Source organism: Neophocaena asiaeorientalis, unplaced genomic scaffold, assembly GCF_003031525.2.
Source record: "Neophocaena asiaeorientalis asiaeorientalis breed wild unplaced genomic scaffold, Neophocaena_asiaeorientalis_V1.1 scaffold249, whole genome shotgun sequence".
Lineage (NCBI taxonomy): Eukaryota > Metazoa > Chordata > Mammalia > Artiodactyla > Phocoenidae > Neophocaena > Neophocaena asiaeorientalis.
This window is the reverse complement of record NW_020172625.1, coordinates 4691002-4704326: the sequence shown is the minus strand read 5'-3', so window position 1 is coordinate 4704326 and position 13325 is coordinate 4691002. Positions and strand designations below refer to the sequence as shown.

Sequence of the window (13325 nt, the reverse complement as noted above, 5' to 3'; positions counted from 1 at the left end):
CTTGCATTTAGGTCTTAAATCCATTTAGAGTTTATTTATGTGTATGGTGTTGGGAAGTGTTCTAATTTCATTCTTTTATATGTAGCTCTCCAGTTTTTCCCAGCACCACTTATTGATGGGGCTGTCTTTTCTCCATTGTGTCTTCTTGCCTCCTTTGTCAAAGATAAGGTGACCATACATGCGTGGGTTTATCTCTGGGCTTTCTATCCTGTTCCATTGATCTATATTTCTGTTTTTGTGCCAGTACAGAAAGTGTCATATTTCTGTGTTCTGGAATTGTAGGTAGTAATTATCCTAACAAAGCAGACAGATGTCCAGTGGAAAAGGTGGGCATCCTGTTGTCCCTCCAGTTCCAGGGAAGAGTCGGACCCTCTGGATCCACATTTAATGAACTTTGAAAACACTTGACTCCCAGCTCATTAAAAACACACCTAAAAAGAATCAGCAGGAATGACTAATTTCTGAATATTCATAGTCAAGAGATAAAGGAGACAATTTCTCAGGCTTACATTGGGGGTGGAATATGAGATCAAACTGTTCCCGTAGCTCTGACTACATGGAGTAAAAACCAGTAGGTCTAAGTTTCAAAGACTGAACAGAACACTCTGATAAGAGGTTAGGGAGTTGGAAGAGCAGGGTGGTGGGGCTCTTAATAGACCCAGTGGGGAAGGAATAGCATCATGGAATCACTAGGGGATATAGACAGGCATGGGCGATCTGAATTCATAGAAGTAAGCTCAAGTAACACGGAGAAAACTAATCATTAAAGCAAAAAGAGGAACCGAAAAGCACAGTGGGGTAAATTTAGAGTATTAACCAGGGAGCCAAGAAAAAGGGCCTCATTTCATCATCATGATTAATATATTTCATCAAAGGGATCTCTCATACCCTAGTGCCGTGACATTGTTGTTGATCCGTAAGACAAGGGTAGGAAGAGAGGTAGGCTGATAAAAAGCTGGTTACTGTCTTGGTCAGGACTATATACATAACACGTGTACATAAATGCCTGCCGTGAGCTTTTTTTTTTTAATTGAAGTATAGTTGATTTACAATGTTATGTTAGTTTCAGGTGTACAGCAAAGTGACTCAGATATATATATATATATACATACTAGGTTTTTTGTTTTTGTTTTTGTTTTGCTGTACGCGGGCCTCTCACTGTTGTGGCCTCTCCCGTTGCGGAGCACAGGCTCCGGACGCGCAGGCTCAGCGGCCATGGCTCATGGGCCCAGCCACTCCACGGCATGTGGGATCTCCCCTGACCGGGGCATGAACCCCTGTTCCCTGCAATGGCAGGCGGACTCTCAACCACTGCGCCACCAGGGAAGCCCTACATACTAGTTTTTATTCCATGTAGTTAGAGCTTTGGGAACAGCCTGATCTCATTTTCCACCACAGTGGAGGCCTGAGAAATTGTCTCCCTTACCCCTTCTTCAGATTCTTTTCGTTTATAGGTTATTACAAAATATTGAGTGTAGTTCCCTTTGCTATACAGTAGGTCTTTGTTGGTTATCTCTTTTATGTATAGTAGTGTGTATATGTTAACCTGCTGTGGGTTTTACTGCACTTCATCATTCCATGCAACATTATATTTGGGAAAGCAATAGAAGTGAGGTATAGAACTAGGTTTTCTGATAAATCAAGCTATTTATTCTTTCCTTTAAACATGGGCTAGCATAGTTAACAATGAATTCATTTAATGGTGAATAAGTCGTTTTACTAGGCTGGGGAGGTTAAGGAAGAGGGAAAACGGCAGAGGTAAGAAAACACTTCTAAGGCAGTTTGACCACTTGAGATTTATTTTATTGTCAATATTTTGTGTTCTGACTGAAATATTCTTTTTGAATTACAACCAACATTATAAATAACTACAAATTCTTCAAACCTACAATAATTTTTAAACTTAAAAAAAAATAATCATAAACTCACAGAGAGTTTCAGAAATAGTAGAGGTCCCCCGCATCCTTCACCTAAATTCTCCCAGTGGTAACAACATATGTAATTATAGTAAAATATCAAAACTAGGAAATTGACATTAATGCAATTTACACACCTTATTCAGAGTTCACCAGTTTTTACATGCACTCGTGTGTGTGGGTATATGTATGTGTGTGTCAAACTAACAATACTTCTAACCCTCCAAAAGAAATATTCTTCAGCTTTTTTTTAATACTTACTAGTCATTTACATATGATATTACCTGATGCTAATTCTTAGTAGTATTCTATTACTACCTAATACTATAATATATTTTTTCATTTTCTTTCCTTGTCTGCAGTGTATCTGTTAGACTTTGGAGCAGTTGATGAATGCTGACTTTTATTAATTTCTTTAAATATTGTATGTATTACTCCTGAGGGCCAAAAAGAGGATTCACAATGTGTATTGCCAAGTATAGAAACTGTCACAGTTTAAGTTCATGTTTAAAATTCTTTCAATATTAGGCTATCAAAAGGTCTGTGACTATAATCTTATTTTATGTATCTGTTTGTCATTGTCTTAGTTCAGATTACTCTAACAGAATACTATAGACTGGGTGGCTTAAACAACAAATATTCATTTTTCACAGTTCTGGAGGCTGGGAAGTCTAATATCAAGGTATTGGCAGATTTGGTTTTCGGCTTGTAGATGGCTGCCTTCTTACATGGCAAAGAGAGAGAAGGGAAGCGAGCTCTCTTGTATCTCTTCTAATAAGGGCACTCATCCCATCATGATGGTACCACTCTCATCACTTAATTACCTCCCCAAGGCCTCATCTCCAAATATCATCACATTGGGATTAGGGTTGCAACATGTGAATTAATTAGGGGTGGGGCAGACAGAAACATTCAGTCCATAGTAGTTATTTTGAATGAGTTTTCCTAGTATATTTTGAGTTTCTTGCCAGTATAATAAAAAAAATTAATATTATTGAAGCCTCAGGGACTATGTGTAATTGTAGTCACATCAGAAGCTATTGTCTTAATTATCTCACAAAAAGTGGACTGTGATTTTTTTTCTTCTTAACATTTTTAATTTACCGTTTTTAAAAAATATATTTCTTAAGCTTTTTGCTGAAGACAGGGTGAAAAATCCGTTTTCAGCTATTTTCCATTCTTCTTAAGTTTTTTAAGAATCCCAGCACTTCCTCCTTATAACTCAAGTTGAATAAATGATCGTGGGGATTCTATAAAAGATATTGTCAAATATGCTGTCATCAGTAGTAATGAGGAAATAAAGTTGCCTCTGCCTCACAAAATAAGTAGGGTAGCAGGCGAAGAAGTCAGGAAATCTTGGCAATCATTCAAAGACTTAGGAATGTGGGTCCTTGTGAGTCTTGCTGGAAGAGTGAAAAGGCTTTAGAAAAGGACCCAGGAGACCCAGATCTAGTCTCTGCCCTGTCACAGTTTATACCTTCCAATCACTGTCTTACTGACTAAATTTTCTCACTTTGTAAAATAAGAGAAGTAATGTCTGTTTTGCTTACATCACAGGGTTTAAGTGAGAATCGGATGAGGTTAAAATACTTTGAGAAGTGGAGAGTGTGATATAAAGTGGTAATATTATCAAGAACAACACAAGCAGTCAGAAACAGCCGCTCTGAGTGATATATTGGAGAACACCTCAAACACATCCCTATGGCTTGCTCCCCTCTCCCCTTCTAAGGGGGCTTTTGAAGTAGACTCAGATGGAAGGTTTTCACTCAGGTTCAAACAGAATCAAAACATGCCAAGGAGAATGGGCACATCAGATGTCAAGAGGGAGTAGAAACAGTGAGGGGGGAGCCAGAATCCACAAACAGCTGAAGATGTTTGTTCCAGGAAAGAAATGAAATAGAAAGTAGTCTTTCTCCAACTTGCCATTGCTTGATTCCGTACAAGTATAGGTTTGACTTTCAAGCAATGTCGTGATAACTAACTGGAGACCTCTTGCATGTGTCCTGATGTCTCTGGTTCATCGCTGAGCTCATTCACATCTTGTTTTCAGATCCATGGTAAATCTCAAATGAGTTAATATTTCCATCCCCACTAACTCATCTGAAATAAAAAGAAGTTCACAAAGCAGTGTGACTAGAGGACTGGGAGAAAGCAAACGAAGGAGTAAAGGCGGTATTTTACTACCTAGCAAGATTTAATAGACCCCACAGATTTATACTCTAGATGAACTTCGCCTAACTTGTATGTGTTCACAATATTATAGAAATGAGTTAACAGGCATTCTCTGATCTCATTTTCCATCTTTTCAATCAGATAGCCAAGGTAAAACTTGTTGAGACCTGTAATTGCAGTGGTTTCTTGTTGGGTAATGTAGCAGATGACAAAAAAAAATTTTTTTTTTCTGAGTAAGAAAAAGGCATCGGACAAAGACAGGCATGATGTTTAAATCAAAATGCTCTTTAAGTCAAATGGTTTATTCAAGTAAAGATTATATAATACAACGTTTTACACTTACTAGGGGCCCTGGCAGCCATGCCCTTAAGAGATTCAAAGAAGTGATGCATTTTTAAGTCCTAGTTTGTCTACATGTGCTTTATTTTAGATGATGTCCAATTTAAGTCACTGGTTTATATATCCTTATAATTTACATAATTGGGTTATCTTCTAGAAGTCTCAGAAAATATGTGTCTTAGTAACATTGTGAACATCTGCAAGAAAGCTAAACAGGTGGCTCATTTCCAAGGGACATTACATGCGACATGGCTAGTAAAGTTTGCATTTAGGTGCGTGTGGGTCAGAACATAATCTAATGAGTATATTGTTTTCTGGACTAAAATCTACTAAAAGTTTCTTCTTATGCTGAAAATACTTTACATGCTCATAATCTGTCATCTCTGAAGAAAAATACAACTGAAAAACAGACTTTTGTCTGTTTTGTGACTTTCATATTTATTGACATCATGAGTATACTTTTTGCTAAGCACCCTTTGTTCTTTGGGAGAAGGAAGAAATTGAATCACGTTCACGTACTTGAATAAGTCATGATGATAGCCATTGTTCTATGATCTATTTAAAATCCATGTCAAGACAGAGGCCAACTAGGATATAAAAATAAAAAAGATGACTAGTACTTTACTTGGAGCAATGGTCATTGTCATCTGAAGAGTGGGCTGTTTAAATGTAGTTGGCAGTTTGGACCCTCAGGTACAGTATTCCGCAATATATGATTTAAACAATATTAAAATATAAGTGTCAACAGTACAGTATAACTTCCCTGTCTCCCCAAAATAGCCCATATATTATGACGTAGAGCCCTGTACAGAAATCTTTACAAGAAATGTTTTTATAAACAAGATAGTCACTCTGTTCTTCACTTACAAACGTTCACTGTACATGAATGATGCACATACTATGTGCAAGGCTTTACTGCATTTTAGAAATACAGAACCATGTTACTTCTGTTGTTTAGTAATATGGTAGAACAGATATTCAATTCAATCTCTCCTACCACAGTATATCTAAAACTCATGGGAAAATATTAAAGAACTTTTGAGCGCATGGTTGAGCTAATGTGTTACCAGAGTATTTGTCTGAGAAAGTGCAAATTTATCAACTACGTGGGCAACAGGTGGACACTAGGCATTTCCCAGGGTGAGCAACCAATCCCAGCCAGACTGGAGATGGAGTTTTAAAAGTCCAGAGATGGCAGGAGACAAGGCCTTGGTCCAAAGGGTGAGAGAAGCTTTCTGCATAAAACGGATCCCCTGAGATACTATCGTCAGTGCAATAACGATAGAAAAAGAAAACCTACACAGAGAGACAGAGGATGTATTTGACTTTCTCTCCCTGGGTGATAGATAGGGCAGGACGATAAATAAATAACTACCTTGGAGAATAACTAAATTCTCTTGTGGAATTTGCACCTATAATCCATATTACTTGTATGGCCCCCATTTTTAATTTGGTGGAACAGGTCCTGGTTGGTGTAGCCCAAAATATGTGTTAGAAGTGAATTTAAGTCTTCTTTAAAACAGTGAGTTTTCCATATCATCCTCAAGGAATTCACAAAGATAAAAGCCTAAACAACATGATCTCCTAATTTGACAATTCACCAACTACATGGGGGAAACATCAGCATGAAAACAAGCCGATAGAAAAAACGAATAGCAGAATTAGATTCACCTATTTAGAATTATTATATATAATTCCTATGCATCAAGAAATAAATATTTAAAAGCATTTTTAAGAAAAATTGACTATCCAGATTAACTGGGTGGACTTGACAAAAGAGCTTTAAAAAGGAAAACGTATAAATAACTGAAAAGAAGAATGCAGTGAATGGACCAAATAGCAGGTTGGTCATGGCCGAAGACCGGATAAGTGAAGTATAGGACTGAGCAGGTTACACAGAACACAGCCAAGAGAGCGAGAAGGATAGGGGAAGCCTGAAGGTGAGATTGAAGATTAAGACAGTGTGAAAAGGTCTAATGTATGCTTAACGGGGATTCTGATAGGAGGAACCATAGAATGATGTAAAGGCAGTGCATCAAGGTACTAGCTTACAAAGGTACTAGCTAAGACTTCTGAAGATTTAAATATTAAATGACAGGTTTAGGAATTCCAAGAAAGAATGTTTAAAAATACATACATATAACATCTTCATGAACCTGCAGAATAGAAAAGACAACCATCTGAAAAGCATCCGGAGAGAACTAGATTGCCAGATGGCTGATTTCTCACCAGAAACAATGGAAGCTAAAAATTGGTGGAACGGCATCTTTGAAGTGCTGTTAGTCTAGGATTCTATATCCAGTGAAATTAGTTTTTAAGAACAACGGTAAAATAAAGTCATTTTCTGAGGCTACCGAAAGCCTCTCCGATGGGTACATTTATAGAATGTTCTTCAGAAAGAAATCAGTGATCCCAGAAGGAAATAAGAGCTACAAAAGTAAACAGAGCAAAGAATGTAAATCTAAACAAACATTGATTGTTTAAAGTAGAACAGTAGTGGGTGATTTCTAGAGTTAAAAAATCCAATGTATAACTATAATTATGGGGGGATCACGTCAAGGGGTGGATAATCAGTTAAAACATTCTAAAGTCTGCATTGTTTGGGAAAAGGTGAAAAGACTATTAATAACTTTAGTGTTTGTGATCTTAGCTATCTATTATCAAATATCTAGGATAACCATTAAATAATAGAATACAACATTCAAACTAGTACAGGGTAAAAAATACAGAAATGAATATGAATATACGAATACATAGACACTGTAAATGGACTGACTCTTGAGTCAAAGACAAAGATAGCCTAGCTTCAAAAAAACATAATTATAGTCTACTTATGAGGCATACTAATATGGACACAGAATATTTGAAACTAAAAGGATCAAGTGGTTTATAACTTAAATATTAACCAGATATCTTTAATTTTTATTGCAAGAACCACAGTGTTACTACATATTCATAAACAGTTTGTTTCACTAGAAAGACTTGATAATTCCTTTCTAAACACAATAAAAATTGATAGAACTGCAAAGAACATTAACAAATCCACAATATAATGAACAAGCTTGACATAATGGACTTATATGGAACAATTGGAGAATACACATCCTTTCAAGCACATGGAACATTTATAAAAGTTGATCATATGCTTCGCCATTTTATGAGCTCACAAAATTCAAATGATTGCTTCATAAAAATTATATTCTTCTATCATAAGGTAATCAAGTTATTGATCGATATAAAAAACATAGCACCTGCATACGTTTGAAAATTTTAAATCATACGTCTAAATAACCCATGGGTCAAAGAATAAACCAGAGCCACGTTAAAAGCCTAGGTCCTTATGATCCTGTAGAACTTGCATTAATTAATAATAGAGCCAATGAAGTATAAAAACAGTAGACTCATAAAGGGAATTTGACATTTGAATAAAAATAACCTACACCATGAAGTAATATGCAGTAAGAGGCTAATGAAGATTCATAGTAAATAATTACTATGCTCAGAGGAAAATTAGTAGTTTAGCTTGGGGCTTACAAAAATATTTTTTTTAAAAAAGAGATCATTTTTTCTGATGATTAAAGTGTATAACCAAATATCAGAGGGCAAGATAATTATGAGTACATCAAAATTAAATTAAATAATAAATTTAAATTATTAATTTAAATAAATTAAATAACTACTAATTAAAAAATTAGTAGTTTAGCTTGGGGCTTACAAAAATATTTTTTTTAAAAAAGAGATCATTTTTTCTGATGATTAAAGCGTATAACCAAATATCAGAGGGCAAGATAATTATGAGTACTTCAAAATTAAATATCTATGTGTGACAACCTAAAACTGCCATAAATAAGATTGTTATGTTCCAAATAAAGCATTTGGAAATATATTTGCAACAGGTATGATGGAAAGGCAACAAGTGATATGGGCAAAAAGCATGAAGGGATTATTCAGAAAGCAAGAAATAGAAATAGCTAATAAATATTTGAAAAGATGTACAACATCAAATGTAATCAGAAGGGATAAAGAGGGAAGCAACAATGAGATGATATTTTTCAAGTCTGCTTGGTAAGGATGAAAAAGATTGAAAACTCATACTTAGGGGTTTACGTACACAGGGGTTCGTCCAGATATTTTCTCCGTTCTTCATATTGTCATTCAACTTGGCTCATGGCCTGTCTTTCTTTGTCACTAATTAAAATTTGGTGTTTTGTAGTACTATTTATCAGTCTTGCAGTTTTTATGAGGTTCGGTTATACTACTTTTATCTTCTGTTGACAGTGTGACAGTATATTCTGTACTCTTTGATCCAGTAATTCCACTTCTAGAAATTTGTCCCAAGGTATATAAAATTTTGTATATACAAAACTGTTCTTTGTGGCCTCATTAATACTAGTGAAAAAATGGGTAAATTTCCAGAAATAAAGATTATGATGTGTGTGTGTGTGTGTGTGTGTGTATATATATATACACACACACACACATATATAGGTATATGTATATAGGTATATGCCATTTCTATATAAATATAAAAGATTATATAGAATAATAGTAACCATTTAAATGATATATAGATTAATCTTTACATAAAAAGAGATGCATGGTATTACTAAGTGGAAGAAGCAGGAGATATCTCTTGTGTGTGGACTGGTGTGTACCTCTCAGTTGTAAGCAGCTACTTGTTTATAGTTGCATAGACAGTAGTCATATCCCATGATGAGTGTGTAGAATATGCTGTAAAATAAAAAGTACCAGAACAGAATTTGGGGTCCTGAGTTTTAGTCACTGTTGGGCTATTTTTGACAGATCTCTTTACTTCTCAGGGCCTCCTTAAGTGCCCTCATCTCTAAAAATGTGGGAAGGGAGGTGAGCATTGACTTCATTAGCATAGAAATACACCACAGTGGTTGTCACATCCCCTTCCCGCATCCAGGGCAAGCATTAGTCATCAGTCCTCGCGTTCTTTCTCTGGGCTTAGCCATGCCTTAGAATTGTTCTCAGCACACACCGTATTAGGCCACCATTTCTAAACAGATTGTCCTTTGCACTTGACGCTTCTTTGCCATCCTTGGATAAGATCTTAGAAGTCCTTTCGGCTAAATGATTTTTCTGATTAAAGAACTAAGTTATTGTGGTGAGAAATAACAGGGAATATCTTTCAGAAAAATTTTGTGCTTTTCTGGCCACCACATCTTAAAAAAGCAGTAAAAAGGTGAACACAAACAGGTAAAATAGGTTTTGATAATATATTTTATTAAGTACAATATATCAACATGTAATTGATATAAAATAACCACTAATGCATTATTTTATGTTGTCTTTTCACATAAGATCTTTGAAATCCAGTGTGTATTTACAGCAATCCCATCTTAGATGATGAATTTTCTTCATGAGATGAGATCTCATTAGATGAGATCCTTGATGTATATTTTAATTTCCTGTTTAAAAAGTAGTTTCTCATACCCACATTCTTAAATTTTCTAATAAATGAACTGAGTACTAGTTTTTAAATTTAATTAAAATTAAAAATTAAGATGTGGTCACACTAGCCATATTTCAAGTACCTATTAGCCATATGTGGCTGGTGTTTACCATATTGGACATCGAAAGTTCAGAGAATACAAAGGAACATACAACTTGATTTTAGCCTTCAAGGAGATTTTCTGGTTGGGAAAGCAAGATATCAAAAATAAGCATACAAGAATGTAATCCAAAACAGAATGTAATTAAGTGTAAGTGTAAAAGTTTGCCATGGACAGACTTAGTGCTACTTGGGTAAGAAGTTCCAGAAACACCTACAGCTTGCTACATTCTTCACCACTTTGAAGTCTGATGGCGTCGAGGATGTGTTGAGTTTGGGAGAATGAGGTGTCTTCCTTTAGAAAGTGTGTGTGTTCTCCCTGCAGGCACGGGACCCGCTGTGCTGGAGAAGTGGCCGCCGCAGCAAACAACTCTCACTGCACAGTTGGCATTGCTTTCAACGCCAGGATCGGAGGTACGGGAAACAGACACGAGTGGATGTAGAAACAAGCCAAGAGCTCTCACCCTAACTGGTTTTCAGAACCCTTTTCTGAAGTAAAGGCAGGCATATGTCTGCATAATGGAGTTCAGCTACTGCTGACAGCAAAATGACCGTGTTAACCTGCGTTATTAAGTGGCCCCCCTAAAGCGTTGCAAACACGGACATTTCTTTCTTTAAATAGGAATGAGAAAAGGTTGTCCAGTAACGAAGATGGAGTCATTAGCATCTATACCAACTTGTACAATTGGTACCTGGGTCAGAAAGAACTAAGGATATAAACACCAGGCCATAATATCTCTATGGAAAGAAGCATTTTGAAATTCTGTCAAAGCAGAAAATATATTTTTTCCCCCATAGGCTTTACAAAAAGTTCCTTTTAATTGCAATTAAAAGATAAATAGTAAAATCTCCTTTTGTAGTCCCAGAGTATAGTAATACTATTACCATTAATAATTGCAGCTTATATATATATATATATACACACACACACACACACATACACAAGCTCAAATATACATATACTTACTACAAGGACCAACCAATTATATATATATATATATACACACACACACACACACACACACACACACACACATACACAAGCTCAAATATACTTACTACAAGGACCAACCAAAGCAGTGTAAATTCAGATATTAATAAAACAAACTTACTTTCCCATTTGTAATCATCTTTTTTAGTATAGCCTGGTGAGACAGCCACGCACAAATGGGAAGAAAACATTGTAAGAGATGGTATAGATCCTACTGGCTTTGAAGGTGTTCCTCTAAGCATCTCCTGAAGGGTTTCATAAGATGAAGCTCCTCGAACCAGGCTGACATCCTTGTTTCCAATATACTATTTGTTTCCAAATGGTAAACAGAGTTGGATCTAAAAAATAGAAATGATAGTCCTTTCTAAGGTTAATGTAGATGTCTAATAACATGAAATAATTGGGGTATATAATGACGGTGCTAAGAAAAGGTTTTCTGAGACTGTCTTCTTTGTCATTCCATCAGTAAATCTGACCTCTTTCTTTCTTTCATTTCACCAGGATTCCTAGAGTATGGCAGCTGATTAACCAGTAATTAGCAGTACTCTTGAGAGCATCTGCTCTGTATCAAGGGCAAGGTTCATGGAGGTGTTATGGAAAGGAGACAGACATCCTCTGAAGAATAGTGAGGGTGCTGGAGGCCCCTGCTCTCCTCAGGATAGTTGGATGACTACAGTGGCTGTCCAGTCAACCCTACTTGCTGTCCAGCACACACGCACTCACATACACAGACACACATCCAGGTCCCTATCATTACTACTCAGTACCAACCCAGCACTTCTGACCTTGAGGGAGTGAAGGGATGAACTTGTGAAGTTCACAGATAAACTGCTGACCTAGCTAAACAAGACCTCTAAAAAAATGAATGAATGGCAATGCCTGACAAATGTTCTTTCATCCTAAAAGCAAAAGCGTTCTAAATTATAAATTTAACCCCTAGACCCAAGGCATGAAGGCTTGCAGTTAGTTAAATGAAGAAAAAGTAACCTTCCATTTTTAAACTTGAGAAAATAAAATTCTTATCAATTGTTGGTCAGAAAATTAATATTATGCTCTAGATATGATTTTATCAAGCATGTTTTCATGGACGTCACATAAATTTCATGGTGTAGAAACTGAATTCAGGTGCTGTGTAGACACTCCTGTGTTTAGACATACTGATTCGATTATTTCAGGCCTCCTTGTAGTGGTAAAATAGTTCCATTTTATGCTTTTAAATAGAAGTAAGAATATGAAATATTTCGTCTTTATTTGGTAAAAACCATGCAGATGAGTTTTGAATATTCAAATGGCTGCTGAGGACCCAGTATGTGCAGAGCGTCCTGCTGGGTATTTTCCTCCCACAAAATAAACTGCTGAAAAGCTTTCTAAGTATGCTTTACATTCCATAATTTTTAAATGGACTTGTTCAAAACCTTTGTTCTCCACATCACCTGTTTCTATACATCTCCTTTAAAAATACACAAGTCTAGAAGAAAAGATAGTCAAGAGATACAGCAGTCAAATGCAACATCTTTAGGGATGCTTTGGGGAAATTTAAGGTAGAGTGGGTGTTTGTTTCCCCCTTTTGTTGGAAAAAATATTAAAGGATAGAGTGTCATATCTGTCATGTAATTTAAAATGGTTTAGCCTAATATTTATATTTTTAGATGAAGAAAATGTGGCAGAATGTTAACAGTTGTTGAGTCATGGCTGTATCCGGGTTCATTGTCATTTTTTCTGTTTTTCTGCGTTTGTTATTTTATAGTTAAAAGTTAAACATTTTTTTAAAAGTACAAAGAAGATATGGTTCCTTCAAGAATATTTTTATATTCCACCAGAATTCCCACCTCAAACCACATAACCTCTAAAGCTGCCTGATTTAGGGTTTTATTATTTAATCCTCATTTATTGGTAACCAAAGAAAGTTGAAATCCTACTAGATAACGTTTTCCTAAGGAGGAAATTTGGTCTATAAGGACATAATTTTAAAATAATACAACGTCTCAGTGATGGTATTTAGCTTCAGCTTAAAGAAAGATATGTTTACTTATTAGGTGTTTTGTTGTTATTGCGTGTCTGTAAAATAAAAAGAAAGCTTTTTATTTGACAATTTTTTTTAGTATCTTAGTGTCTATTTTTGCAAATTAAGGTTAGTAATAAATTCCTATCTGTCTGGTGGGAATACTTACATGAAGATTAATGACTAAACATTGCCAAAACCCTTTGAGAATTATTTGATGTGTAACATACACAGAGGGCATTCTCATTTGACTTATAATAACTTGGCAAAGAAGCAATACATTAAGTTCACATCAGTATTTCGGATTAGGAAATAATATTAAATATG

At 35.7% G+C, this 13325-nt stretch overlaps 1 protein-coding gene across 2 annotated transcripts in view; it reads left to right on the top strand.

The window, feature by feature from the left end:
* The window catches only part of PCSK5 (proprotein convertase subtilisin/kexin type 5), a 442496-nt gene that overhangs the window by 145782 nt on the left and 283389 nt on the right, over nt 1-13325 (top strand). For both annotated transcript variants that reach the window (XM_024738976.1, XM_024738975.1), the window contains exon 6: nt 10331-10419. In XM_024738976.1, coding sequence (XP_024594744.1) covers nt 10331-10419 — 89 coding nt within the window. The remainder of the gene's footprint in view (nt 1-10330; nt 10420-13325) is intronic.